General features: G+C 47.4%; 1 protein-coding gene across 22 annotated transcripts in view; it reads right to left on the bottom strand.

Moving 5' to 3' along the window:
• Nucleotides 1–1,447: 1,447 nt before the first annotated feature.
• PCBP2 (poly(rC) binding protein 2) overlaps nt 1,448–25,576 on the bottom strand; it is a 30,439-nt gene continuing 6,310 nt past the window's right edge. The window contains exons 6-15 of one of the 22 annotated variants that reach the window (XM_077329019.1): nt 22,149–22,280; nt 20,246–20,374; nt 17,183–17,257; nt 15,404–15,490; nt 14,507–14,548; nt 13,191–13,263; nt 12,799–12,837; nt 11,929–11,984; nt 9,766–9,935; nt 1,448–1,871 (exon numbers count right to left, since the gene is read on the bottom strand). In XM_077329019.1, the coding sequence (XP_077185134.1) occupies nt 1,835–1,871; nt 9,766–9,935; nt 11,929–11,984; nt 12,799–12,837; nt 13,191–13,263; nt 14,507–14,548; nt 15,404–15,490; nt 17,183–17,257; nt 20,246–20,374; nt 22,149–22,280 (840 nt within the window). In that variant the 3' untranslated portion in view covers nt 1,448–1,834. Of the gene's footprint in view, nt 1,872–1,985; nt 7,338–9,765; nt 9,936–11,928; nt 11,985–12,798; nt 12,838–13,190; nt 13,264–14,506; nt 14,549–15,403; nt 15,491–17,182; nt 17,258–20,245; nt 20,375–22,148; nt 22,281–25,576 lie in introns of those variants that run through there. The other 21 variants (XM_077329020.1, XM_077329001.1, XM_077329002.1 and 18 more) reach the window with 21 other exon arrangements.

The following is a 25,576-nucleotide window of genomic DNA, read 5'->3' as shown; positions in this document are numbered from 1 at the left end:
AAGAACAGCTTTATCAGTGCTTAGCCCAAGGTCACCCAGCTGGCTGTATGTGGGGGAGCATGGAATCAAACCCAGCTCTCCAGATTAGAAGTCCGTGCTCCTAACCACTACACAAAGCTGGCGCTCTAGTTTCTTATTTCTTATAGTCCTTATTCTCAAAACTTTTTAAATAGTGTGTACAGTTCTGGACATTGCAGAGCTGGAACAAGTACAGAGGGGGGCAACCAAAATGATTAGGGGATCGGAGAACCTTCCTTATGAAATCTATGACTTCTCAGCTTACAAATATAACTAAAGGGGAAGGGGAACAATAAGAGATTAAAATTATGCATGGGGTTGAGTCTCCCAAAATACAAGAACCTGAAGGCATCCAATGAAGCTGATGGGCAGTAGGTTCAGGACCGACAAAAGGAAATACTACTTCGCAGAGTGATAAAAATGTGTAATTCGCTGCCAGAGAAAGTAGTGCTGGCCATAGGAATAGATCAACAGGGGAAGGCCTCAACCGACACTGCCATGTGACCCCTACAGCAGGGGCGGGGCGGCGGCATGCGTGCTCATGGCAGTGGGCGCATGCAAACTCCACCGTCGTTCTTGCTGTAGGGGGCGTGGAGAGGCGGCATGGCACTGTCCTCCTTGGTGCTGCCTCAGAGCTTACCAAGGAGGCCAGCGTCACAGGAGGTGGTGGCAGCAGGAGGAGCGGTGGCGGCAGCATGGTGCTGGCCTCCTCCGCGCTGCCTTGGTAAGCTCTGCCGTGACCTCCCAGGACAGGCTAAACGACCCCCTCGGGGGGTCATGACCCCCAGGTTGAGAACCGCTACCCTATGCACTGTTGTTGGCCATCTGAAAGAACGAGTGGGCCACTATGTGACCAGGTGTTGGGACTAGACCTTACGTTCAAGATCCATATTCTAATGCAGAAGGTGCATGCAATCAGTTGGCGGAAAACCTTTGAGTTGTAGATGTGACAACAAAGCAGGTCACGGAATAGGAGCGGAGAGTTCTTCTAAAACTTTGCTGAAGAGTTTCTTTACCCCAAAGAGCCAAGCAGCTCTTGCAGGAAGTAATGTGAGCCTTATGCCCAACAGCTGTGCAGATCTAAACAGAGCTTCTACCTCAAGTGTTGAGGACTTGCTGTTAACAGCTACGAACCATCTTGCTCCCTGACATTTCATAGTTGCCTTCCGCTTTAGGGGACAGCTATTGTGTAGTGGTGGCACCACCTGGCGTCAGAATTCCAGAGGTGCCTGCAGGCTTTAAAAGGTCAGTGACCCCCCCACCCCCAAAGTATAAAGGTCTGCACAAAATCTCTCCGGATGGGGAAGTGGTCAACATCTGTTTTGCCTTTGTCATTTCCACCTGTGAGTGCCACAGCCTTAAGCCTTTTTAAAAAGATTTAAGCAGATAAACAGATAAGGGTGAATGATAAAGACTCAAAAATACCACATTTCTATTCACAAGGAAAAAGCTCCAGTCCATCTTTTTATTTTTTTGAAAAATTCCTGACATTACAGAACTAAACTGAAATGTATTAATTCCACTCTTACATTTCATGACATAACAGAAAAACTTCATGAGCCAAGAAGGGGAGGAAGGGGAAGGGGGGGTAGAAGCTTATAAACTAAAATATGAATCAGCATTTTAACAGCTGAACAGAGAAAAGGAATTAAAATGCTGAGATTAAAAAAAAATCATGAGTGGATGGGTAAAGCATGTAGAACTGAAAATTTACAAACTAGTTAAAACCTGGAATCGCTGACTGCTCAGAAACTACACAGATGGATCATGGGGATGAACGGCAGAAACGGGAAATGAGTGAGGCGGTTGCATTGTCCTAGCTGCTTCCCATTCCACCAGTCTCCGAAGAAAGCCTACAATGAGAACAGAAGGTTAAACGCCTTTTAACAACACAGACTGCTTGTCAGGCACAGATGTGATTCAATAAGACTCAATCCTCCCAGCTGCACTAGAGAACTTTAAAAAAAAAGTCTACAATTTAGGCTGGCCACGTCCTCTTTGGCTGGGCATCGCATGGACTGATCTTCCTGAAGAGAAATGCCTGCCAGCCCCCATCCTCCGCTACCCATTCCATGCCAGGGAATGTAGTAAGCAGCTGCAATCTTTGGATCTTGGATTCTTGTTGTTGTTTCAATGCCCAGAAGGAAAGATCAGCCTTCACCAGACTTGCAGCAATAGCTTCAGCTGCCCCAAGCAGACCCACTTGCCTTCGCCAAGTGAAATGTGGCTGCGCTAGCTACAAGTGACCTAAATAATCAGCACATGGTCTTAGTGCTGGGCTGTGCGGCCACAGTGTTCTGCAATCCATTAAGTCTTCCTTGGTAGGCAACAATTCAGGACATGCCATTCCTGCCAGAAGCAATTCTAGTGTTTGATGCATGGAGGAAGCCGTTCGGTGGAGGGAAACAGTTTAAGAGGCATTCTAGAGTCGGCCAGCTAGGAAGTTATAGCAGGGTTCCCTACAGCTTGACTACTGAAAATAGGCCAAGGTGGGTTTGGCCCACAGACTAGAGGAATGATCTCGATCTCCGATACTTCCAGATCAAGACTTCTCTGGCTTTTTAAGGTTCATCACATGAGGATCCCAATATTAGAGCTAGTTGTATTTGGCTCCTAATTTGACTGCAGGATAGCCACGCTCCAATAGTTAATCCATCCTAGACTAAAACCCCTGTGAATATGGTGGTTCCCCTTTAATGGAGACCTAAGCTAGATGCCCAACATAGCAGGAGGTGGCAGGCAACAAGGGGCTTTCTCTGAAGAACCCCATCAGCGTTGCTTTCTAGATGCCAATACAAGTCTAACGTCCACACAAGAGCCTTCCCCGTCAACCCAGAAAAGTGCAGCCTGTCAAAAAGACTTACCTTTTCTGGCCCAAGACAGAAGGGGAAATATTTAGATGACAGGAATGAGACTCAATTTATTAGCACCTGCCATACACTAGGATCCATGAGAAGGGCCCACATGAACCCATGCCAGAAAGTGGCCCCGTGGTCCCATTCCATCGGAGACATCTGCACAGACAACCCTGGTGTCAATCAAATGATTTCCCTAGCCCAGCCTTTCTCAACTTTCTTACTGTTGAGAAGCCCCTGAAACATTCCTCAGGCTTTGAGAAAACCCAGAAGTGGTGCGATTGTGCAGAATATGGCTGGGAAGCAGAGCTGTGTGCACACCCACCTGGGGCCCCTCCCCTGCCCACCCCCATCATTGGCCCAATAAATGTTTAATGAACGTTATAAAAAAAATTAACTTCCACCCATTTGTAGAAACCCTTCCAGGGTCATCAAGAAGCCACAGGGTTTCACAAAACCCTGGTTGAGAAAGCCTACCCTAGACTGTTGTGTTCTGCAGGACCTGGGGAAGGGTGTGAAGATCTTATGCTATGCCCTCTCCTAAGGATCACACTAACGGAATAGCCAGTTGAGCTTAAGCTCTTTGCTCTGAGGCAGAGTATGGTGTTTGCCAGAAAAAGTAAACCCGCCACCATGCCACATTTATCTCCAAAGGGGAACTATTTAGCAAAAGCTGTAGAGCAGGGGTAGTCAAACTGTGGCCCTCCTGATGTCCGTGGACTACAATTCCCAGGAGCCCCTGCCAGCAGTCGCTGGCAGGGGCTCCTGGGAATTGTAGTCCACGGACATCTGGAGGGCCGCAGTTTGACTACCCCTGCTGTAGAGGGTCCCAGTTAAGGACTTCCACCCCCCCACACACACACAACCCTTTTATAATGAAAGCCCTGCCCACTCTCCACACCAGATACTGGGCTCCGCATTAAGCAATAGCTTGTTTTAGGCAGGGTAACCAAAGACTTGCGAAAGCCAGACCACCCCTCCCTTTTAAAAGGCTTGGGAAGGGGGAGGGGAGGTGCGATGACTTTGCAGAGTACTGTTGGGAGAAACAGGGTCACTCCTAAATCTGAGTAACCGTGTTGCACGGCAAAGCTTCCGTGTGTTATTGGTGGTAAGAGAATGCCAAGCAACAGAAGTCAAGTGGTGTCTGCCAGGGCATCAGAGGGAATGATGCAACTTGCAGATAAAAGGCCAAAGTCTTAAAAGAGTGAAATAACCTGGTCTTTTAACATGTTTCACTGGCAGCATAAAATCCTAGATTAATCTGTGCCTGCAGGTTGCATCTGGCCTCTACGCAAGATGCTAAGCCTACTTGTCTACATCACAAGAGGATCCCTATTAGCATGAACCCCTTGACACAGACTAGGATACCACCCCCGCCTCAAAAGGGTTGCCCACTCCCCATAGGAGGCAAGAAAAAGCATGCTGCAGAACCCAGTTGAGGCTCCACAGAAAGTTTCACTTGAGTATCCTGAAGGGCGGATTCCATGAATGCGCCCCAAATCTTGGAAGTGGCTCTTTCCTGCATTACCTTTTAGTTACTATTTTAACCCACTACTGTTTTAGGCAACTGCCCCGGAGCTTTAGCTCTTTCATATGCAGTGCAAAATAGGAGGATCCTAAGGGATGAAATGGTTGAATTCACACCACTGAAAAGACTACTGGACCAATCATTCAGTAATACCATGTTTAATGTTCCTCTCTTAATAAAACTGGATAGCAGAATAAAGGTAAAGGTATCCCCCTGTGCAAGCACTGAGTCATGTCTGACCCTTGGGGTGATGCCCTCTAGCGTTTTCATGGCAGACTCAATACGGGGTGGTTTGCCAGTGCCTTCCCCAGTCATTACTGTTTATCCTCCAGCAAGCTGGGTACTCATTTTACCGACCTCAGAGGGGTGGAAGGCTGAGTCAACCTTGAGCCGGCTGCTGGGCTTGAACTCCCAGCCTCATGGGCAGACAGCTTCAGACAGCATTTCTGCTGCCTTACCACCCTGCGCCACAAGAGGCTCTTAGCATAGCAGAATACCCTTTTCTAATTCAAGATTGTGTTCAGGTTATTAAAAGGAATTCAGGCCCGTATGGATAGATGCCAGTGAAATTGTAAGAATAGGGACAGAAGGAAGATCCCATCTCTTTTACACCACCAAGCGTCATATGTTCGCTATCTTTTACGAGAGGTAGAGAACGGGTTGAATAGTTGGAAAACACACAAACTGCTTCCCGGCTGAAAGTTACACCCCGTGAAATCAGCCTCTATAAGGACAGTATAAAACAAGACGGCCAGCCCAAAAACTTGGTTAAGAGTGGACAATTTTTACTTAATGTGGTTACACTACAGAGCAGAACAGTTTTCTTAAAAAAGTTACAATTGTGAAAGTCAAACTGCAGAAACAAGTACTAAAAAAGAAACTCCAGCTACTCAAGGGAAAGAGAGTTTGACACAACTGCATAAGTCAACCATTTGATGGCTCCCCCCCCCCCCGCCCACATACAATAGGATCAAGTCAGCCCCTCCGTCTCCCTGAATGCAGTGTGAAATTGTATAATCCCAGATATCTAGTGAGTCAGTCACCATGTCTTCTAGCAACTTTAATACAAAAGGATAAACACACAAATCTTAGCAGTTCGAAATGTCGCTATTTCATACTCGGTGTTGCTACCAAAGTTTGCGGAAAGTCTGTAAGCACCGGACAGTGACTGCTTGAGGAGGAAGTTGCCAATGTCCGTGTCGACAACCCCAGGCTAAAAATTAAGGGGGCATTCAGGTACGGTTCTCCATCTGCCTGCTTTCGGCTTAGTTTTTTAATCTTCAAATGAGCCCTTAACGGAGGAGAGAGGGGCAGGTGGGCCGGCTTGAAAAAGCCAAGCACAATGACTGGGGCAAGTGACGCCAATGGTCCAGCCCTCACAGATCACACTTGTCCCTCAAAACAAATGATTATGTCCCAAGGAGCATCTGTTACGATCAGAGGCCGATTCTGCCTCTGGACAGGGAGAAGCTGTTTGAAGTTCAGCTCCAAAATACTAAACTGCCTGCTCTAATTACAGACCAGAAAGCTGCCGATGCACTGGCAGAGCTCGTCACTGCCCGCTCTCTTGAATGACTCATGCAGACCCGTGCGTGGAGAAAGGCCTTTCAAAGGTCTGCCAGTCTCAAGGAGACGGTTGCATGTACAAAAAAAAAAACACACAACAACAACAACACATCAAGCCCTTATCAGCAAAGCAGGCAAATTACATCGAGATAAATGGGGTTAACACTTGCGAGAATAATCAGCAGTGTGTTTGTACAAGCAGGGCTTTTGACTCTTGTCCTAGGACAGGGGTAAGTCAAACTGCAGCCCTCCAGATGTCCATGGACTACAAGTTCCATGAGCCCCTGCCAGCAGTCGCTGGCAGGGGCTCATGGGACTTGTAGTCCATGGGCATCTGGAGGGCCGCAGTTTGACTACCCCTGTGAAAATGCCCTTTTGGAATATTTTGAAAGGCAAGGCCTTAAAGAAGAGCATGGGCTGCAGTGGCTCACATTGCAACAGTGCATTAGGAACACCAGTTAAGAGCTTCTAGCATACAGACTTAATCCTATTCCAAGACACTTTTATTTTTAAAAAAGAGGGGAAACTTTAGCCTGGGGCTGCTGTGTGACAAGAGAATCAGCTTGTGGTCCTCATTCGGTCCCAACTCAGGCACGTCTGTGCACTTTTTCATCATGATAGCTTTTATTACAAGGACAGACATTGAAACAGGTTTGGCCAAAATAGCCTTCTTTTGCACAGCTTCAAATCAAGAAATTGCAAGTGTTTCTGCTTAGCAGGCCCCGGCATTCCCCGCCCCGCCCCCCTCCCTGTTCCATATAACAATGCAAACAAAGCTACTAAAAAGCAACGGCTACAAGCTACATAATCAAGATTACTACTGGACTCCAGAACGGGTTAATACACTTGGCTCAAATTGTCTTTGACCTGGCAAAGGGTCGCCAGCGGAAAGGAAACTCCATCCTAAAGGAATCACAAGCTCGCTTTTTTTGTTTTGTTTTGAAGTTTTAAAGAAAAAAAAAATCTCTTCCAAGTCTCCTCTACGGGATCCCCATTGCTGCCAACAATCTGCTGTTCCTCTAAGGCCACAAGCAGACACTCAGTAGGGAGAGAATCTCTGTTTTTCCGTTTTCAGTTTGTTAGTAACACATGGCACAGCTGAGGTGGTGGAGGCACCCTTAGCAGCAGACACAACATTTAGAGCCAGGAGAGGGACGGGTTTCATGCCAAGCAGACTGGAGACACAGGGGGCAGTCGGAAGAGGGTTGGGGAGGCTGGAGGGTGCGTCGGAGACCCCCGCTGTCGCAAGCGAGGGGGTGGTGGTGGAGGAGGAAGAAGAAGAAGGGGTGGAGGGTTGAGAGAGGTTGATGCTGAGGTGGTCGGGGATCGTGACGGAGGCTGCCTGGGAGGAGGGTTTAGCGCTTTCTAAACTGTAACAGAGGAAAAAAGGAACAAAAATACGGGTGGGTGGATGGGAACAACACAAAAAAAAAAAAAAAAAAGCAGCACAGGACACAAACAGCTTATATTGCATGAGCCTAGCCTGGGGGAAGAGATCTGGAAACAGCATAGCCAGAAGAAGTATGGGGCTGAGGATGGGGAGAATGCTAGCTGCAAGGGGACCTCAACCTTCTCAAGGTGCACCAAGGTCCACTAGCCTAAACAATACAACCCGCCCAAATTCCCAATCCCATTATGAACAAGATTCCGTCTTTGGCTTACACTAATCTTGGTGATGAAGCAACAAATCCGCTGCTTCAAATTACGCATTCTCTGTTGTAGCCACCACGCACACACACACAAACAGATGAAACAATGCAGTTGTTGGGCAGTGAAATCCTATCAGTTCTACACAAGTAGGTTCCCAGTCTTCCCACTCTTGTCCTCCTCCGCCCCGCCCCACCCCCCTGCAGCTGTTCCTACAGCTCTTGCCAGGATGCAAAGTATGCCCTTAAGTAGGAAATGAATTCTAACACCAACGTGAACATTTTAAGGGAACAAACCCAGATTTAACAGGATACTTTTCTCCACCCTGGCAATACGGAAGCCCCTGCATCGTATAAGCAGCCATTTTACACCAAGCTAGGGGGTATTAAAAAAACCCAAACACAACCAGTCATGCAAAACTGGATTTCAGAATGCTGCACCATCACTGGTTAGGATAAAGCCGACCCAACACCTAAGGGAAGGCTGAGCTTGCTATCTTTAGAACAAGAAGACTTCCAGCAATACCAAGTTCAATTCTGTTTTGGATGGGCTTGGGCAGCTTGCAGGTTTTCAAAGGTTCTTAATGACAGCCAACTTGAGATGTAACTGGTTTCTACAGAAGACTAGTACAAAAATGGTGTTTTGTTTTTTTTTTTGGCTTGTGAGATTCACTTTCAGTAGATTTAACTGAAAAGCTTCAGCCGAGGGTCCACCAATAAGGACCAAGCTTTTGACAGTGCAAATCTATGCAGATTTAACTCTAAACCTAAGCAGAGTCTGACCTCAGACTGAAATAGCTGTACTGTAATATTGGTAAGCAAACTGGTTTTGACCGGCATTTTGGCGATTCACCCGCCAAGGATTACATAAACATTTGGTCTAACGTGACCAAATTACAAGGAACGTATGAATGGCCAATGCCATCCTTGGGATAGGTTTTCTACTTAAAGCAAGCATGGCACAAGTGCCAGACAGACAGGAACTGCAATTTGTAAGAGGTGTTGCACATGATTTTGCTAGCTCCTACACACAAGCCCTGACTTGGTCAGCATGATCACTGAAAACATTTCAACCATTCTGGGTGATCCTGAAATGCCTAGTGGAGGCTACGCTAAGGCTTTAGGGCAGTGTAGCAACAAGGCAAAGGTTTAGCAGTTGTGAATTTTCACGTCTATTCAGCCAGTGTGTGGCTACGATGCACTATGCCTTTAGTGGGGTGCTAGGGCAGTTCATGAAGGCTAATCTGAAGGGCAGCAGGGAAGCCCAACTCTGCTAAGGTGCTACAGCGAGCCAGATGCTGGCCCTTGAAGCTAAACCCATATCGACTAAATCACTAGCCTGCCATTTTGCGATGGACGCAGTTCGCTACAGCAGCGATCGCAGTGAAAAGAAATCTAGGACACAATGCCAGCTGCATGGGCACGGGTTTTTAATTATTGAAGTCAGAGCTCTCCATTAAGCTGATGCTTTTACTTTCTGAGCAGATCAGATGCTCTCACAAGGCAAAGAGCTGCAAAGGGCCACTTGCCAAGCAGGCTTTTTAAGGACAAGGCCCACGGAGCAGCCACTGCTTGCTGCAGTACGCTACTGCAGTCCGTAGCTGAAAGCTCTGGCATTAGCAAGGGCACGTGGGAGCTGCAGGAGGACACAGCCACTTCTTCAGAGCAGTTCCAGTCTTTTGGGCTCAGTTAACCATTTAGGTTTGTGCTTAGAAAGAAGTTCCGTTTAGTGTGCCTCTAGGTGCAGACACAAGGCTTTCAAAAGCAGCAGTGTTCACATTAGCTCAGTCACAAGTTAGGGATGGCCTGGCGGGAAAGCTACTGTCTGTAGAGATATAGATATATATCTCCATTTTGTATATCCCAGTTATGTCTGCCTCTGTCACACTGACTCAAAATGCCTTCCTGACCTCCATTATTGGGGAGAAAAGGACATTACACTGAGTATTAACATCTCCCATCCACTATTTCTGCACCAGGGAGGGGAGAAGCATGGAAGTCATGGGGTTGTCCAAGATGGGGGGGAGGGGGGGCTAGCTCAGCTCTGCCTTGGACCAGAAAAGTGACCCCTGGTTTTAGAGATACTCCGTATTTCCCAGTTCTGCAATTCAAACATGCATTAACAAGCAGTGTGCCTTTCTAAGAGGCTTACCTGACATTAATTAGATATTGAGCCAGGCTAATGCTGGCTGCAGATCCAGTTATGGTAACCTGCCGGTCAGTAGAGCCTTCCACTGGATTGGCAATTTTGATCTGCGCCCCAGACATTTGGCGAATCTCATTGATCTTGGCGCCCTGACGCCCAATGATACAGCCAATCAGCTAAAAAGAAAAAAAAAGCCATTGTCAAAATGAAACCCAAAGCTCTAAAAGTATGTCAGTTGTTTTGTGTTTCTATTTTCTCTAAAGATAAGAACGACCTCTGGTAAACATCAAACATCAATCCAGAGACATGTACCTCCATACATTCTCACTACCAAGAGACTACACTGTAGCCACGTAATGGAATATTCCAGTTAGCAGTTGTGCATAGCAGATATTCGCCTGCATGATTACCCTAGTCTAGCATTTCTTGTATCTTGGTTTGGTTTTCTGAAGACCAACAGAATTCCTCACAGTTGTTGTATGGAAGAGAGCTTTCAATTACAATTATATCCTTCCTAAAGTGTCCCTACTGAACACATATACTATTCTTCCACAACAACTTAAATCCAGCTTTATAGTTAGCTCGGGAAATTGTTGTAGTGAGTTTATGAGGTATCAGCCATCAACTGGAAGTTTGACTACAGATCCAGGTAATAGTTGTTAGCCTCTGGATACCCACTATAGGTTTAAGAAAGTCTGCCGTCTTCCTTTAGGAGTCTTGAATTCCATGAGCAACAGATGAAATTTCAAGAACCAACAGAGCAATTTCACACATTACTTAATTCTAAGGTTTTCTATTGCAGGGAAAGATTAACATCAGCCTTACCATTTTTTTTTAAATTTAGAGCCACTGTAGCTCACCCCTGCCCATTTCTGTTTTATCAGAGTGCCTTAGCAAAATTTCCCAAGGGAGAACAGAGCTTCAAAACCCTTATGTGCAAAGCCAGCTTTAAGTGCATGTAGATTAAGGTACTGCCAGAAGTACCTCTTGGGCCTCAAGGCTGGGTGAATCCAATTGAAGCCCTGTGCTAACCAACCAAATCGCCTTAATTCCATCGTTTCTTCTGGTACCATCTACAACGGCATGAGGTCATCTCATACAAAGCTGCAAAACTCTTTTGACAGTTAACCAATTGTGTTTGGTCTCAATTGTTCTCTTGTCTACAGAGCTCTCTCCTAGGGGCAGGCATTGTTCTCGGCTGCATCAACTGGAGGGATGCATGCAGTCCGGAATATATTTATGCACTCATGGTTTCAAAAAAAGGCAAGTTCTCAACCTGTAAAAAGATTCAGCCTCCAGCAAGTTTTCATTTGCTCTCAAGTATTTTAATTCTTATAGGCAGAACCATTTTCCTACAGCAGTGGTCACCAGGGACCGGTCAATGCTCGACAATTTTACTGAGACCTTGGGGGGGGGGGGAGTCTTTTGCCGAGGGACGTTGCCGCTGCCTGAGCCCCTGCTCCGCTTGCTTTCCCGCCGGTGCCTGACTTCCTGCCGCCCGCTGGGGGGCACTGCCAGTAGCAGCTGTGCAGTGCCACGCCGAGGGGGAGCCCCAGCCATGTCAGCTGCTGGAGAGCACCAAAGGTGAGCCAGCGGCAGAGTGGCAGGGCAGCCCCCGAGGCAGCAGCCAGGGATGAGCCGTGGCCCGGTACCGACTGATCCACGGACCAGTACTGGTCCCCGGACCGGGGGTTGGGGACCACTGCTCTACAGGATCCAACTGAACTCAAATATTATGGCTGGGGGGTTGCTTGTTTAAGGGAGGAAAGAAGATACCAGTTACAGGATCAGGCCTTTGTGCCCTGCCCTTCTCCGTGGGCAATGTTCTTTGCATACAGATTCTTTGGGCTACTCAAACCCATTTCGAGTTTTCCTCTCCATTCCCTCCTTAAACGGCCTCCACACCCATGTCTTAGAATGCAGCTTTCGTGTTAAAATGGGATGAGGAAGCAATGCTGTTCCTTCACATCTTCACTCCTTCACCCAGGAGCGCTTTTAAAGCGCGAGTTCAGATGATACTATTTCTTTATGCTACAGGTCCGTTCCCCCTTTCCCCACACACTACAACATCTCCCGGCAGCCCAAGCAGCTCCTTGCTGGGGCTCTTGAAGAGGCATGGGAGATCACAGCACTAGCCCAGCACCCTCTACGCCTCAACGGAATACTTACATCATTTGGAATGGTGAGTTCATGAGAAGTAGTCTGAGCTGATGCATCCAAACCTGCTGAGACACAGAAAAGGCCAACCGTTTCAACACAAGGTCTGGAAAATGGGCACAGAACAGAGGATCAGGGCAGTCAGGCTAGCAGATGCAGCAGGAATTCACTGCTATCCTGAAGAGGTTTCCAACAGGAAAGAGCAAGATGTTAAAATCCCCAGGCCCCTCTTCCTCAGCGCCACAAAGTTAAAAGGCTCTGGTTATGAAGCAGATACCAAAAGACCAGGTTTTTATTGGGTGCGGGGGGGGGGGGTAGAGAGACTGCACTTGCTCACAGGGGCAGAGAATGAATGAACCAGCGACACCCTTTATACTCCCAACAAAGCAAAGGCAAACCTCCAAAACACCACACACACTTTTCATTCTGGCTTTCTGGTTGCATATTAGAGCCCTTGTTGCTTCAGAACACAAGAGGAGTTTGGAGGCACTTGCTGAGCTGACCCACAAAACTGAGACGCAAGGGGTGCTGGGCTCCAAAAACCATGTTCTCCCATATGTTTAGGATTTAAGTACACAACCTATACAACCATACATGGCTGACCCTTCACAAGCAAGCAGCTTTCCTAAGAAAAGGAAGGATTAGACCCTCCATCCTATTACATTCTGCTCTCCTGCAAGGAGACTCCAGCTGGATTGTTCTCGGACAGTTTAATCAAACACAGTCCGTGAACTGCCATGCCCATAACCATTTCACTATACATGGCAGTTCTTCCAACTGTCCTATGATTAGCAGAGCCAGCTGACTGGGAAAAGAAATCTCCCACCAGAATTAACACACAATACAGCAACTGCAGGTTGGTTGGTTTGTTTCAGTCATTACCCCAATAGCTTTTCCCATCTGGAGAGCTGGATTCAACGCCTGTCAAGATACAAGGGACAATAAGTGTGGGTGGTCCTAGCTGAAGCCCTATCAGACTTTTAAGTGAAAAAACAAACAAGCAAACTTTCATACAATTTGGCACAATTGTCTGGATGCTGGCAGCTGGAAGGCAACTGGGAAACCTGTTGAAAGGATGACTGGACAGAGGAGGGGGAAGCCAAAGCCTACCTAGTCGCCTGGTGTCTCGCTTTCAGGGGCACTGAAGCCCACCCACTCCGAGATTATTACCTGTGGATTGTCTTTTTTCTAAATTTAAGCCCAGATTTGCATTAACGGCTAAGTGTTACCTCTCGGGACTGCTAGCTTATACGAGAAAGAAGGAATTTCCATACCACTGAATCCAGTGTTGCCATGAGACATTGGAAAGTGTGACTGTTGCATTGCCAACTGGTGCAGCTTGGTCAGCTAGAGAGGAGGAGAGAGGGGAAACAAAAGGCTGACGTTAGGAATTTCGCAGGCCTACTGGTTCAGCACACAATTTTAAAGGAGAAAAACAACAACAACAACCCCAGACACTGCAAGCTGAGCATGAGGCGCTGCCCGTTGGGGGCAGAAGATTTAGAAGAAAGACCAGGTTAAGGAGCAAGCGCTTCCCTGAGCACAGATGGGTGCAGACAGAAGGAAAGCACCGTGAGTGCCAGGTGCCCCAACACCCATCTCCAAGTCCCCTGGCTCAACAGAAGGCATCTGCAGTGAAATTGTGACAAAAAAACACCAGGAGACAAAGCACAAACAAGGCAAAGGAACACAGAGACTGATTTGCAGTGGTGCTTGGGACTACACCATGCAGGACTCTGTCAAGCATTTGGAAGGGAGAGGTATATCATGAGGAGTGACCGGAATGGAGTCAGATGCTCTCCCCCAGTATTGAAGTGCAATTTGCTAGCTCTCTTCCCTAACCCCGGATCTAAGTTCCCCCCAGCCCCACTGTTCCCTGAATAGACTATGGAGCAGAGATCGAACACCTATAAGAAGCAGGAAGTACCTGAGTCTAGCTCAACACCAGGAGGTACTAGTAAAAGGAGGGCAGGGAGGGAAGGAAATCCTTTCACATCATGTGAAAAAAAAAAAAAACAGCTAGCTAAGTAGCTTTATCGTGAGCAGAAATTGCATTAAGGAAAAGCATCTCGAGGGAAAGCCCCACCACCTTCTAACCACACCTGCAGAGACTACACGATGCATCCAGCTTCATATCTGGAGCTAAAAAAGCAAAGGCCTGAGGCCGGCCTCCCCTCCACCACCACAGTGAAGCACGTCACACCAGATGCCCTATGCCCTGAACCAAGAACCACAATGACAGTATACCATGGAGTTTTGTTGTTTTGTTTTGTTTGGGGGGGGGGGGCGTCACATCAAATTGGCAGGGGGGGGGGCAAGCGAAACTGGAACTTGCAAAAGTATACCAAGCTTCGCTGTGCAAGTGTGTCACGGGCTGGCAGGAAAAGGGAGGACAGATCAAGATTGGCTACATAAAGAGATAACTGAACAAAATTTGAGGAATCTTGTTTTTTTAGGTCAGATTTTTTTTTTTAATTTCCCAATTTCAAATCAAAACAGACTTCTAAAACTGCTTGTCGAGAAAGCGTGGAGAAATTTTGAAGGGAGAAGTGGGGGTGATTTCAAGACAAGAAGTGTAAACAAAACTTACATCTGGCTGTGGAATGGCATACTGTCCTTGAATGGTATAGGCCTACAAAAAGGAGGAAAACAGTCCTATTAAAAACCATTGGACAGCCACCCAGTGACAGACAGATTTTCAACTAGGCAGGAAGCCAGAGAGCTGAGTGGGGAGAATTGTTGGTGGGGAAGCCTGAAGGCAGGTCTCTTAAGGGGCTGCTTGAATTGGCTAGGTGTATGGTGTGTGAAGGGAAACTGGTCCCCACCACAAAAAGGATTAGTATAGCTGGTTGTTGAAGATCGGTTGTGTAGTGGAGGATTGGACAGTGCTACAAGCCCTCTTGCCCTACTTGCGTTCTCCAAGCCAGACTCCCAAAAGGGGAAGCTGAATTACCTCCTAGGCCTCCAATGGCTTTTAAAAGCTAAGAGGAGCCAGCTGGACGTTTATCCCCATCCCACTAAGTGCACCCCCAAGCGCTCCAACACTCCTAGGATCCTGCCATGGACTTGCTAGAGCCAAGAGCTGGCTAACTATCCTCAATGGCAGAAAGGCATTTGGAAACGATAGGGAGGCGTGCAGCAGCCAAACTTTTTGACGGTTCTGGGAAGGACTCTACTCAAACAACCCAGCGAGGCAGTCACTGTTAACAGGGATTTGCTCAACGCTAAGTGAGGAGGCTCCGGGGGATACGAGTCTCTCACTTCCAGGGCCCTGGGAGAAGTGCAGCCCCCAGTTGGAATTGACTAAGCAGTTCCCGCCTGCAGGGCTGCTTACTGGCCTGCCAGGCAGTGTTTGGTGGCCTTAATCCAGTTCCCAACGAACGGGAGTTCACAGCACAAGCCGCCACCACCAGTCTTGCCACCCTTGTTGGCAGTCTCAAAGAGGCCAAGGATTGAATGGGCCATGGAGACTGAACTCCCCTCTCACCTCTTGAGGTGGTCCCTCCAGGTCAGAGTTGAGGCACATTGATGGGGCGGTGTGGGGGTAGCTTGCACTGCCGCTGCTGTACCTGTCCTGTGGATAAATAGAGGACTTCAGTCTCCAGGGCTGTCAATCCGAAACCTTTCGCTAATACCAAAGTCATAAGTTAACTTACTCTGAGATCAAGGGCTAGCCTGCACTAGACAGATGCTGGCTTACTCCGACTCGTGTCACATCAGCAGCACAGATGACAATACGAGGTTTCCCTGGGGGCGCAAACCCCCCCAACAGTCTGCACCTGTGGGAGGGGGGGGGGCAAAAGGGGACCTGCGGGGGGACGACCCTTGCTCTCTCTCTAATGGCATAACAGGGCTACGCTGTCACAAAAATCCCTCACTAGGATGTGAGCAAGCTACACCAAATCGGTAACCTCCTATGTGTCTTTCCACTGCCTAGCAAGCTGTCAAGAGCCTCTGGAGGGTAGGTAATATGAATGGGGGGGGGGGGGGGGGAGAGGGAAGAAGAGGAAAGGGACTGAGGCAGGAACGGGACCACGACAGCACCTTTTCTCCCAGAAGAGTCATCAGCCAGATCTCCCGATGTAAGTGGCATATAAATGTATAAACAACTGGGTGTGCTCCAACCGAACCTGACCGGTCACTGCCTCTCCTTTGCTGTGGCTGGCTGAAGCCATCTATTAACACCCAGCACCACTTTTCACCAGTATAATGCTCTAGCCTCCCCACACCCACCCAACGCGCTCAAAAGCCTATTTCTGAAGCATTTTAAGAGTTAACGTAGCCTTCTCAAAGGACAAAAAAAAAGACAAAAAAGCTTACGGGGGCGGGGGGGATTGAGGCACTGTGCTCAACAGCAGTCAAATGACCGAGTCCTCAAGAGTGTTCCAACTCCACTCCAAACATTCATGCAGGAAGCTTTCTCCCCCCTCCAGATACGTAGCTGAAACTTTTGCTTCTCAAACCCACGCCCCTCCCCCAATCTCAACACAATAGCTCTTGGCTTGAAAGGGCTGCAAATATCGGGCAAGGCAGGCTGGCTTTAATCTGCCTCTGCTCACACAGCCAGGTCAATCTCACAGACTTTCGATTCCAGCCAGCTGAGAGACTGAAGATCCGTCCTATAATGTCCACAAGGTTGCCCTACCATACGGAAGGTTTTACATTTGGACCACCCCCCCCCCCTCCCCGGGCACTTGAAGCGGCTTATCTATTTAAACCAGAAGCTGAGCCAGTTTCAACATTACGCAGCGTATTTGAGCTAGCCATGTCAGTCCAGAGGTTGGCATGGACACCAACCGGGATCTCCTCCTCACTTCATCAGTGCTCGGGGGGTTCCAGGCCTCCCATCACCTGACCCTCTTGAAGTCAGTCCTTGCTGCTTCAGACTGACTGTCCTGCACAATGCAAGGCCTCCTCTGAATCAATCACTCCAATTTGAAATGTCACCTCATGACTTAAAGGGCAGAGAGACAAATTTAGGCTAGCGAATGGAACAGATAGGGCACTCCAGCTGAACTCTCCCCACTGCGGCCCCAGCTACAGACTACACCGATTCCCAGTCAACACCAGAGCCTGAACATTCAAGAGCAGCCTCCAAAGAACAAAACCAAAAGCAGCAGAGGTAGCACTGCACTGACCAGGTGGGCAGCACAGGTGATAAGCATGCACAAAGTGGTTTGATGTGTGCTGGCAGTGTTGAAGCTTGGTATAGGCTACTACTTCTTCTGCCCCTACCCATGCCCAACAAGAAGAGGAAGGGCCTTACCTGACCGCCTGCAAAGATGACAGGAGAACTGGATGGCTTGGGCCGGTAGGGGATGGTGACACCTTTAGGGGGAGACTAGAGATGGGGGGAAAACAATGGTCAGTTACCAAGGACTGCATTGAGCTCTCTGACAAGAACAACCACTTTCAACAAGTCCCTAAGAAAAGCAGCCAAGGCCTGCCAGGAGCATTTGACGCACGCCTAAGTATAGACTCCTTGCAAGAAAGGGCAACTTGTGAGGCACTGCAGTTACAAGAGAATCAATCAGGAAAAGCCACAGCACCAAGAGTCTTGCAGAGCATGGATTTAGACTTTGGTTCCCTCAAAATCAATCGATTTAGAAACTAAAGGCAGACCGGGATCCTGCAGCATCGCCCACAGGCGACGTGGCCAAGGGCCAAGCTACCCACACTCAATCAATACAACAGAGGAGGGCAGTGCACCCAACCACCTTGCATGCCCTTGGGTAAGCAGACAGCCGTCTTACTGGCATTTAACTGCTTTCATGAGATCTGTACCTCAGCACAATGTTTGGATCTCACATTACACAGCTCTTTTCTCTTTTTAAAAATCTGCTCCCTTGAGAACAGACTACCTCTAATTAATTTGAACTGTATCACGAGCATGCATTTTATTTCTATCCCACCTTCTTCCCCAATAGGTGTCCAAGGCAGCTTACATCTTTCCTCAATTTTACCCTCACAACTCTTTTGAGAGACAACTGGCTGTTGTGCGTTTCTGACCTGGTAGTTTTAGTCAATTTTTTTTTGCCACTAACTGGCTGGCATCTTCAGTGGGGCATGGCAAGATGGGTGCCCAAGTGTGGAGTGCATGAACAATCGCTGGGCATTTTATTTACTTCTGGGGTGTGTTGAGTGTGTGTGTGTGTGTGTGTGTGTGTGTATCACATACCTATCTTATCTGGGATTCTCCCAGGAGATGGATTAGAGCTAGGGAGGGTTTCTCCTGTGTCTGGGAGGAGATCAATACTCATGAACTGCTGAGTTGTTGCTGCTGCTGTTTTTTGTTTGTTACGAGTTCCATCATTTTTTAATCTGTTTTTTTTAATGGCTGACAGTAAGGCCCCATTGTTTCCTAGCTCAGTCCATCCCCTGGATGAGTCCAAGGAAAGATAGGAATGCCCTGGCCCCTACTTGGTAGAATGGAGCCCCCAGAAGAGCTGAGGGCCCTGTCAGAGATGACTCAGTTCTGCAGGGCCTGCAAAAACAGAGTTCTTCCGCCAAGCATTTGGTTGGGCCCAATGAACTCCAGCAACAACAGAGCTTGGGTCACCCCTCTATATGAAGACCCCCTGAAATCCAAAATCCTGAATTTTGCAATTCAGAACTCATTCTAGAGCAGGGGTAGTCAACCTGTGGTCCTCCAGATGTGCGTGGACTACAATTCCCATGAGCCCATGGGAATTGTAGTCCACGCACATCTGGAGGACCACAGGATGACTACCCCTGTATTACCAGATAGCAGCTAATCAGATTTTTTTAATTAGTTTTAATCATTATGTTTAGAATGAAGTTGTTTGCTCTGTATTGTATTTTATGAATTCACTGTATTGTATATGGTTTTATACTGGAATATATGTTGGGCAAAAGAAGAAGGGGACGACAGAGAATGAGGTGGCTGGATGGAGTCACTGAAGCAGTCGGTGCAAACTTAAATGGACTCCGGGGAATGGCAGAGGACAGGAAGGCCTGGAGGATCATTGTCCATGGGGTCACGAGGGGTCGGACATGACTTCGCACCTAACAACAACATATGTTGGAAACCACCCTGAGCTAGCTTTGCTGAGGGGGGGCGGTTAAGAAATCTCATAAAAAACACACTCTCAAGAATTAAATAAATTGTCCAGCAACTATTCATACATTCCAAGCTTTAGCAAGGGGAGATTCCCATCTTGCCATGTCCTACCTTTGAAGATGCCAGCCAGCATTACAGGTGAACATCAGGGGCTAAAACTACCAGACCACGGTCACACAGCCCGGAAAACCCATGACAGACAGTTGGCTCCCACTTTAAAAGCCTTCAACAATTCTGAGAGGCAAGTGAGGCCAATTGTGCTTGACGGGCCCAAGGTCAACAAGAAAGCCTCCATGGCCAAGTGGGGGTTCTGGCCAAGTGGGGGTTCTAGCCGGGGTCTTTTCTGGTCTGGTGCAGGGGGCAGTCCTCGCCCCCACTTTGCTTAACATCTATATGCACCCCCTGACCCAGCTGGAGTTATAGGCTGGGCTGTTGCCAATAGGCAGATGACACCCAGCTCTTTATCTTCATGGATGGCCACCCGGACTCTACCCCCGGAGTCATTCGCCAGCTGTTTGGAAGCAGTGGCTGGATGGTGGGAAAAGGACAGGGGTGCAATTTAACATTGCATCCTCAGCAAGGAACTTGGGAGTGATCCTGGATTCCTCCTTATCTATGGAGGTCTAGGTCAGAGGGGTAAGCCTATTCACAGCTTTCTTCCGCCTTTGGACCACTTGGCCACAGTGATTCATGCAACAGTCATCTCCAGACTGGACACCCTACACGGGCTTACCCTTGTCCTTGACCTGGAAATTACAACTGGTGCAGAACGCAGGGAAATGCTGGGATTGTGCTGAGACTACTGTGAAAGAAGGCTATGTCCACTGTTACCAACAACTCACGATGGGGAGTTCCCACAAGTTTGTTCCAAGTGAAAACATGATCCTCTTAAGAACCCCCAACTTGGGCGGTTTCCACCATAAAACTGGCAATGATTTCTCCAAGCACCATTTCAATCGCAGCATACTGTAGCTGGGAAGACAGAAACTAAAGCACTCTACTGCTACTTTATGCAGCAAAACAAGCATGCCAAGGCAGCTGTCAACATGGGAATTCTGTATCAGCTGTTCCAAATCTAGAAAGCAGCTGGCCATGGTCCAGCGTCAATGTCTCCTTCGCCCTTCTGCTGCAGGGCTCAGACGCTTTAAGCAGCCGGCGCTCTATATATAAAAATTCTAAGGGGGTGGGGTTTCTTTGGGCGGCCCAGTACACCTTACAAGACAGCAGGCTCACCCCATCATAACTTACCTCCAGCATGACCACACAAATCTGTTTCACGCATTCAATGATGGACTGTGGAATCCCAGCAATGGTGATTGCTCTCTCAGTAGAGTTGGGCAACATGTCTCCTGCCACTTGGACTTGTGCCCCTGTGCTCTTAAAGATTAAAAAAAAAAAACCAAGTCAGGCATTCTCCTTCATAATCTTTTTTCCCAGTCATACAGCACAACTGCTGGTCTGTTCTAGATGGGAACAGTCTACCCACCATCCGTGTAGACGTGGAGAGATTACTACTAGCCACAAGCAGGGACACAAGTTTACCGCATGGACCACTGTTGTGCCACAAGTCACTGGGCTTGCCAGCCAATCTGGTGCTCCCAAATTGCTCAAAACTCTAGCTTTCGTCCCAGAGGGGAAACCATCTCATAATTTCATTAAAAGCCAGGCAGGGAAAAGCCAAGCCTAGCATGCAAATATATATATTTTAATTAGGCAGACACTTTCTTCACTGTACCGTAGCCAGAGAACTAATGCTGAATCCTTCACTTCACTTTTGCATTCCCTCTAATATCTTGTTCAGTTTTCTTAAGTTTTCCTCATCAGAAGTAATGATTTCACTAACATCTGGATCAACTTAAGTCTATTTATTTGAGCTAGGAATAGCTTGAAGTATTTTGACCATGGGCAAGACACAGGCCAATGCTGCCTGAGATATAGATTCAAAATACGGGCCAAACGGAAGACGATAAAGGTGACCTAGGTTTGTAAATTCATTATGGTAGTGGAGATGGTATCCTCCCAGCAGTCTTAAATTTGTAACATGGGATACTGTCCAGGGTAGAGGCACTGAGAAGATTATTGGAACTTGTGTTTCCTGAAGACTAGGGCTGTCAAGAATTTTAAAAAAACCTATCTCCTATGCTTTAACAGATGAATCCAGAGGGTCCATAAAAACATTCCTTTTATATTTGGTGTATATGTATATTCCATGTTAGGTGATAGACCCGTTACAAAACACAGGCAAAACATGTAGGGGTCTTTAAAAGGCTATATTCCCCATGACACCAATAGCCTTTGTTTGTTTGCCTTTTCTTGTTCCGCTGACTGTTGCAGCCCCCTCTTTAAGACCCATCAAAATGACAACATGATCACCCACAGTTACTTTATATGGGGGCTGCCCACAAGATTAGGAAGTGTAGTAAACCATATAACCAACCAGAAGACTTTGAGTTCAAACAAAAGTGCACAAAAGCACCACAGCTCTAAGTGTCCATAAACATTTGCAGGGGTTAACACAGACTCTGTGCTCGAAATAATGCTCTAAATCAGGGGTAGTCAACCTGTGGTCCTCCAGATGTCCATGGACTACAATTCCCATGAGCCCCTGCCAGCAAATGCTGGCAGTGGCTCATGGGAATTGTAGTCCATGGACATCTGGAGGACCACAGGTTGACTACCCCTGCTCTAAATACATCTTTTTAAAAAAATTCTGATTTGATTACTAAATTGCTTTTAAGGGAAAAAAGGATGAATTTTACTCCTCGCTATGACATGACCCAAACAGTCGTGGCACCATCCGTTAAAGAGAGAACTTGAACAGAAACGTTCCAAGGCTTTGCCTGCTCTGGCCAAGTTCTGCCACCTTTGTGACAACAGGACTGAATCTGCAGATCAGAAAAGAGGTAAAGGGAGGGCAAACTTACAAAAAGCACCTGACTGCTCTATGCCTGGCTCCAGCTAGTCTCAGTTTCATCAGGCCTAAATATAAATGGCTGTATTAAGCAGAATGACGCAGAGTCTATGTATTGCATTTGAATACCACATATTTTGGCACAGGGTGGGATTGGGGGGAGGGAGATAAGATGAAGAGCATGGAATCTGGAAACAGTCGCAAGCAACCCACACAGGGCTGGGAGTCGAGCACACATACCTCTCTGATCTCCTTGATCTTACAGCCTCCTTTCCCAATGAGAGAACCACACTGACTGGCAGGGACCACGAGTCTCAGGGTAACGGGGGGCCTGCTAGAGGCCGTGCTGTTAGTCATTGAGCTGCTGATGTCCTGCGAAGCAGAGAACATTAACTCTGAACAAGTGGAACTTCAGAAGGAGGCCTCAAATATGCAATTTTGTCAGCTTCTTCAGTCACTAGAATTTCAAATGCTGATGCAAAATGTCTGGGCAAAGCAAACCCCTTAGCAAATGCCACTACAACATATTCATTTCTTAATGCAAAGCACATCCATCATGTTTCCCCAAAAGACCCAGTACCGTTGTATCCAAACAAACAGTAAGAGGGAGCTATTAATTCAGTTTGCTTCTCCACTCAATCCCAAAGACTCAATTCTCCTCTGCTAGACTCGGTGTAAAGAGTATGTATACATGTTTGTCAGCTACGTCGCCCCACAAGCAACCAAAATTAGGCACTGGGGGTGTATTTGGCACATATCAAGCAAAAAAAATACTATGTTAAAAAAAAACCTCATATGTATTTGGGGAGTATTGTTTAAGAAGATTACAGATCAGAGAATCTAATCAGCTACCAATATAGCTGAATCTGAATAAAAGCAGGGGGGGAGGAGGGGCTTTTAAAGAGCTGACAGATCTGCACCTCCTCATCTGGGGCTGGCTCATCTTGCAGCTAGGTTTAAAACAGGCTGTGAGAGGAGCCCGCTCGGGATGGGCCTAGGCAGTGGGAGCTGAGAGCGTGCAGCAGGAAAATACCTCCCTGCCACATGCAGATTCTGGGGCCAGCTTCTCCCACAGCACAGTTTAAACCAGGCTGCAGGAGAAGCCAAACCAGGGACAGGCTGATGTATGTGTGTGTTTAAATCAGCAGGTTTCTTCTCCCATCTATAGTATCCCAAAAAGCTCAGGATTTACAAAAAAAAAATTCCAGATTCAAATACCATGAAAGGATTTGGGTGGGTCCAATAGACAAGAAATGAAAAATGCCTTTGCCCACGCCCTGCTTAGACACTTGCACTTCCCTGTTCTTTAAGGACTACTTGTACCAATACAGTCTGCGATGCAGCTTCCAGATTATTTTTCCCATACAGTATGTGTCCAGAATTTCGCTCTATGGACATGTTAGGAAACAAGTTTCTATCCATACATGCCGTAAGTAGTATGTGCCAACTACCATCACTGTCTGTCAAGACCAGCACTTCTGAATATGAGTCAGGAACTTCAGCTAAACTTTAAAATCTAACCTGTCCAAATGAAGTTAAGCTTCAAGTTGTCTGGGAATTAGAAAGGGAAACGCCATGTATTTGCACCAAAGCTTAAACACAGTATCTTCAAACCTGAAACATGATGTAAACTGTACCAATTATACTTCCTATGAACCTAAACCTGATTAGAAGAGTTGGTTCTTATATGCCGCTTTCCTCTACCCGTAGAAGTCTCTAAGCGGCTTACAGTTGCCTTCCCTTTCCTCTCCCCACAACAGACACCCTGTGAGGTGGGTGAAGCTGAGAGAGCCCTGATATTACTGCTCCGCCAGAACAGCTTTATCAGCGCTGTGGCAGGCCCAAGGTCACCCAGCTGCAGAGAAAGATTCAAATCTCCATGGAAAGCAACAAGACGCCACCTTTCGCTAATCAAGGACAGTGACTCAAAGCCTTCTAAAAGGAGGTGGGGTCAAACAGAATGTGCTCCAATTTCTGCCACTCAGCTAAGGCTCAGTGGCTGCACTTCAGCAGTTAGAAGGCACAACCAATACTCCACCCAAGCAGTATTATGGAGGTCATGGAGACAGCGTTTTGAAATATTTCATTGCTAAAACAAGGTGCCTCCCATCTGACCACATGCAAGTCGATGCTTGTTCAGATTGCTGTAATGCTAGTCTTAGTACACTACTTATCAGGCGCCTCATCATACTGCACTGGCTTATGCTGCACAATCTTCCTGAGCCTTAGTGAAAAAGGGGAACAATATAGTTTAAAAACTGCGAGTTTGCAAGGATGGAAGACCTAAGTGTAACCCCCTTCCAGGAACAGCAAACCAAATGGTGAGATTCCCTCTTGAAACTGCATCAATACGATCAGCTAACGGAAATTGTGTCTTTCTTCAGCTAACTACAAATTCAGGAAGTACCTCATGGCTGACTCAACTTCCCCAAGGGCTCAGGACAGCAATGTCAAAAAAAAGTGTTTACTTTTTAATTTATTTATTAGATTTTTATATCACCCTCCCATACGGCTCAAGTTTACTCCCTTTTTCAAAACCAACTTAGTACCCATTACCATCAGGTTTGCCTATTAGCTTGTAACCAAGGACAAGATAAATGATGAACCCTCTTTGTCCCAGTTCTAGATGCTTCAAAAGCAGAAAAAATGAAGCAGGGCCACATGGGAAACAGAGTGTGATACAAGTATTGCAATTTGAGTGCCACACGTTTGGCACAGGGTGTGATTCAAGTCCCAGGATATGCAAGGCATACAAGAAGCAGTATAAGGTGCAAGGGACATTTCCATTGCCCCCCAGCATTATTGAAGGGACACAGTTCTACAGTTACCATTTTAAACATTTAACTAGGACAAGTAGTAGTTCAGGCTCGCAGCCTGGGTAAGTACAAGTGGTGCTGGGACGGTGAGCACTTCAGTCTGATGTAAGGTTTTAATTCTCCTAGGTGAGGTCAGGTACTGTAATTGCCACGGGGAGGCCCAGATGTCTTGTAGGAGAAGCCCTCTTCCCAAGAGGTATTTGGGACTCCCACCAGAGCCGGATGAGATACTGTGGCCGCTATGGCAACTACAATGTGTTAGCTGAGAGGCAACCGTTTCTTCTCAGAATCACAGCATCCAGGGCTCAAGCCAGGGAAGGGGGACAGCTTTCAGGTGTTGACTGGGTAGAGCCAAGGCAATGAAACTCGCAGGTGTACTATGCTGGATGGAACACTGATGGGACATCTAATGGCTCGCATATGCCAGCATGCCCCTTTTTTTTGGGGGGGGTTGCTTGGAAGACTGGTTTGCAAGAAGTTTCTATCTTCTGTGCAACCACAGAAGGCCTCCCAAGGCCTTGCTGCATGTACAGTCAGATGAGAGTCAGCTTGGCTTTGCTTGAGTGCAGGATGCAGCTGCTCCCTCCCTTGAAGCATGGAGACTGCGGGTGGGAATGTGGCACAAACAGGGTGTGCTGGGGCTCGGAGACAATGGCCTGCATCCAGACAGATGGATTCCCACCCCCAGAATGTAACTTTCTCGTTTTCCCCTTCCCGCTGAAACTCAAAATGGGAGATATTTTGAGCTGTGGAGGGAAGAAGGAGGCAGAGAAGCTGGGCTCTGCGGGTGGAAATTCTTCTTTCTGTGGAAGCGCTCCGATGGATCCCAGCTATAGGGAAAAGGCTGTGGGG

This window comes from Paroedura picta, chromosome 3 (genome assembly GCF_049243985.1).
Source record: "Paroedura picta isolate Pp20150507F chromosome 3, Ppicta_v3.0, whole genome shotgun sequence".
NCBI lineage: Eukaryota > Metazoa > Chordata > Lepidosauria > Squamata > Gekkonidae > Paroedura > Paroedura picta.
Note: the sequence above shows the minus strand (reverse complement) of the source record. Positions and strands in the feature narration are given on the sequence as shown.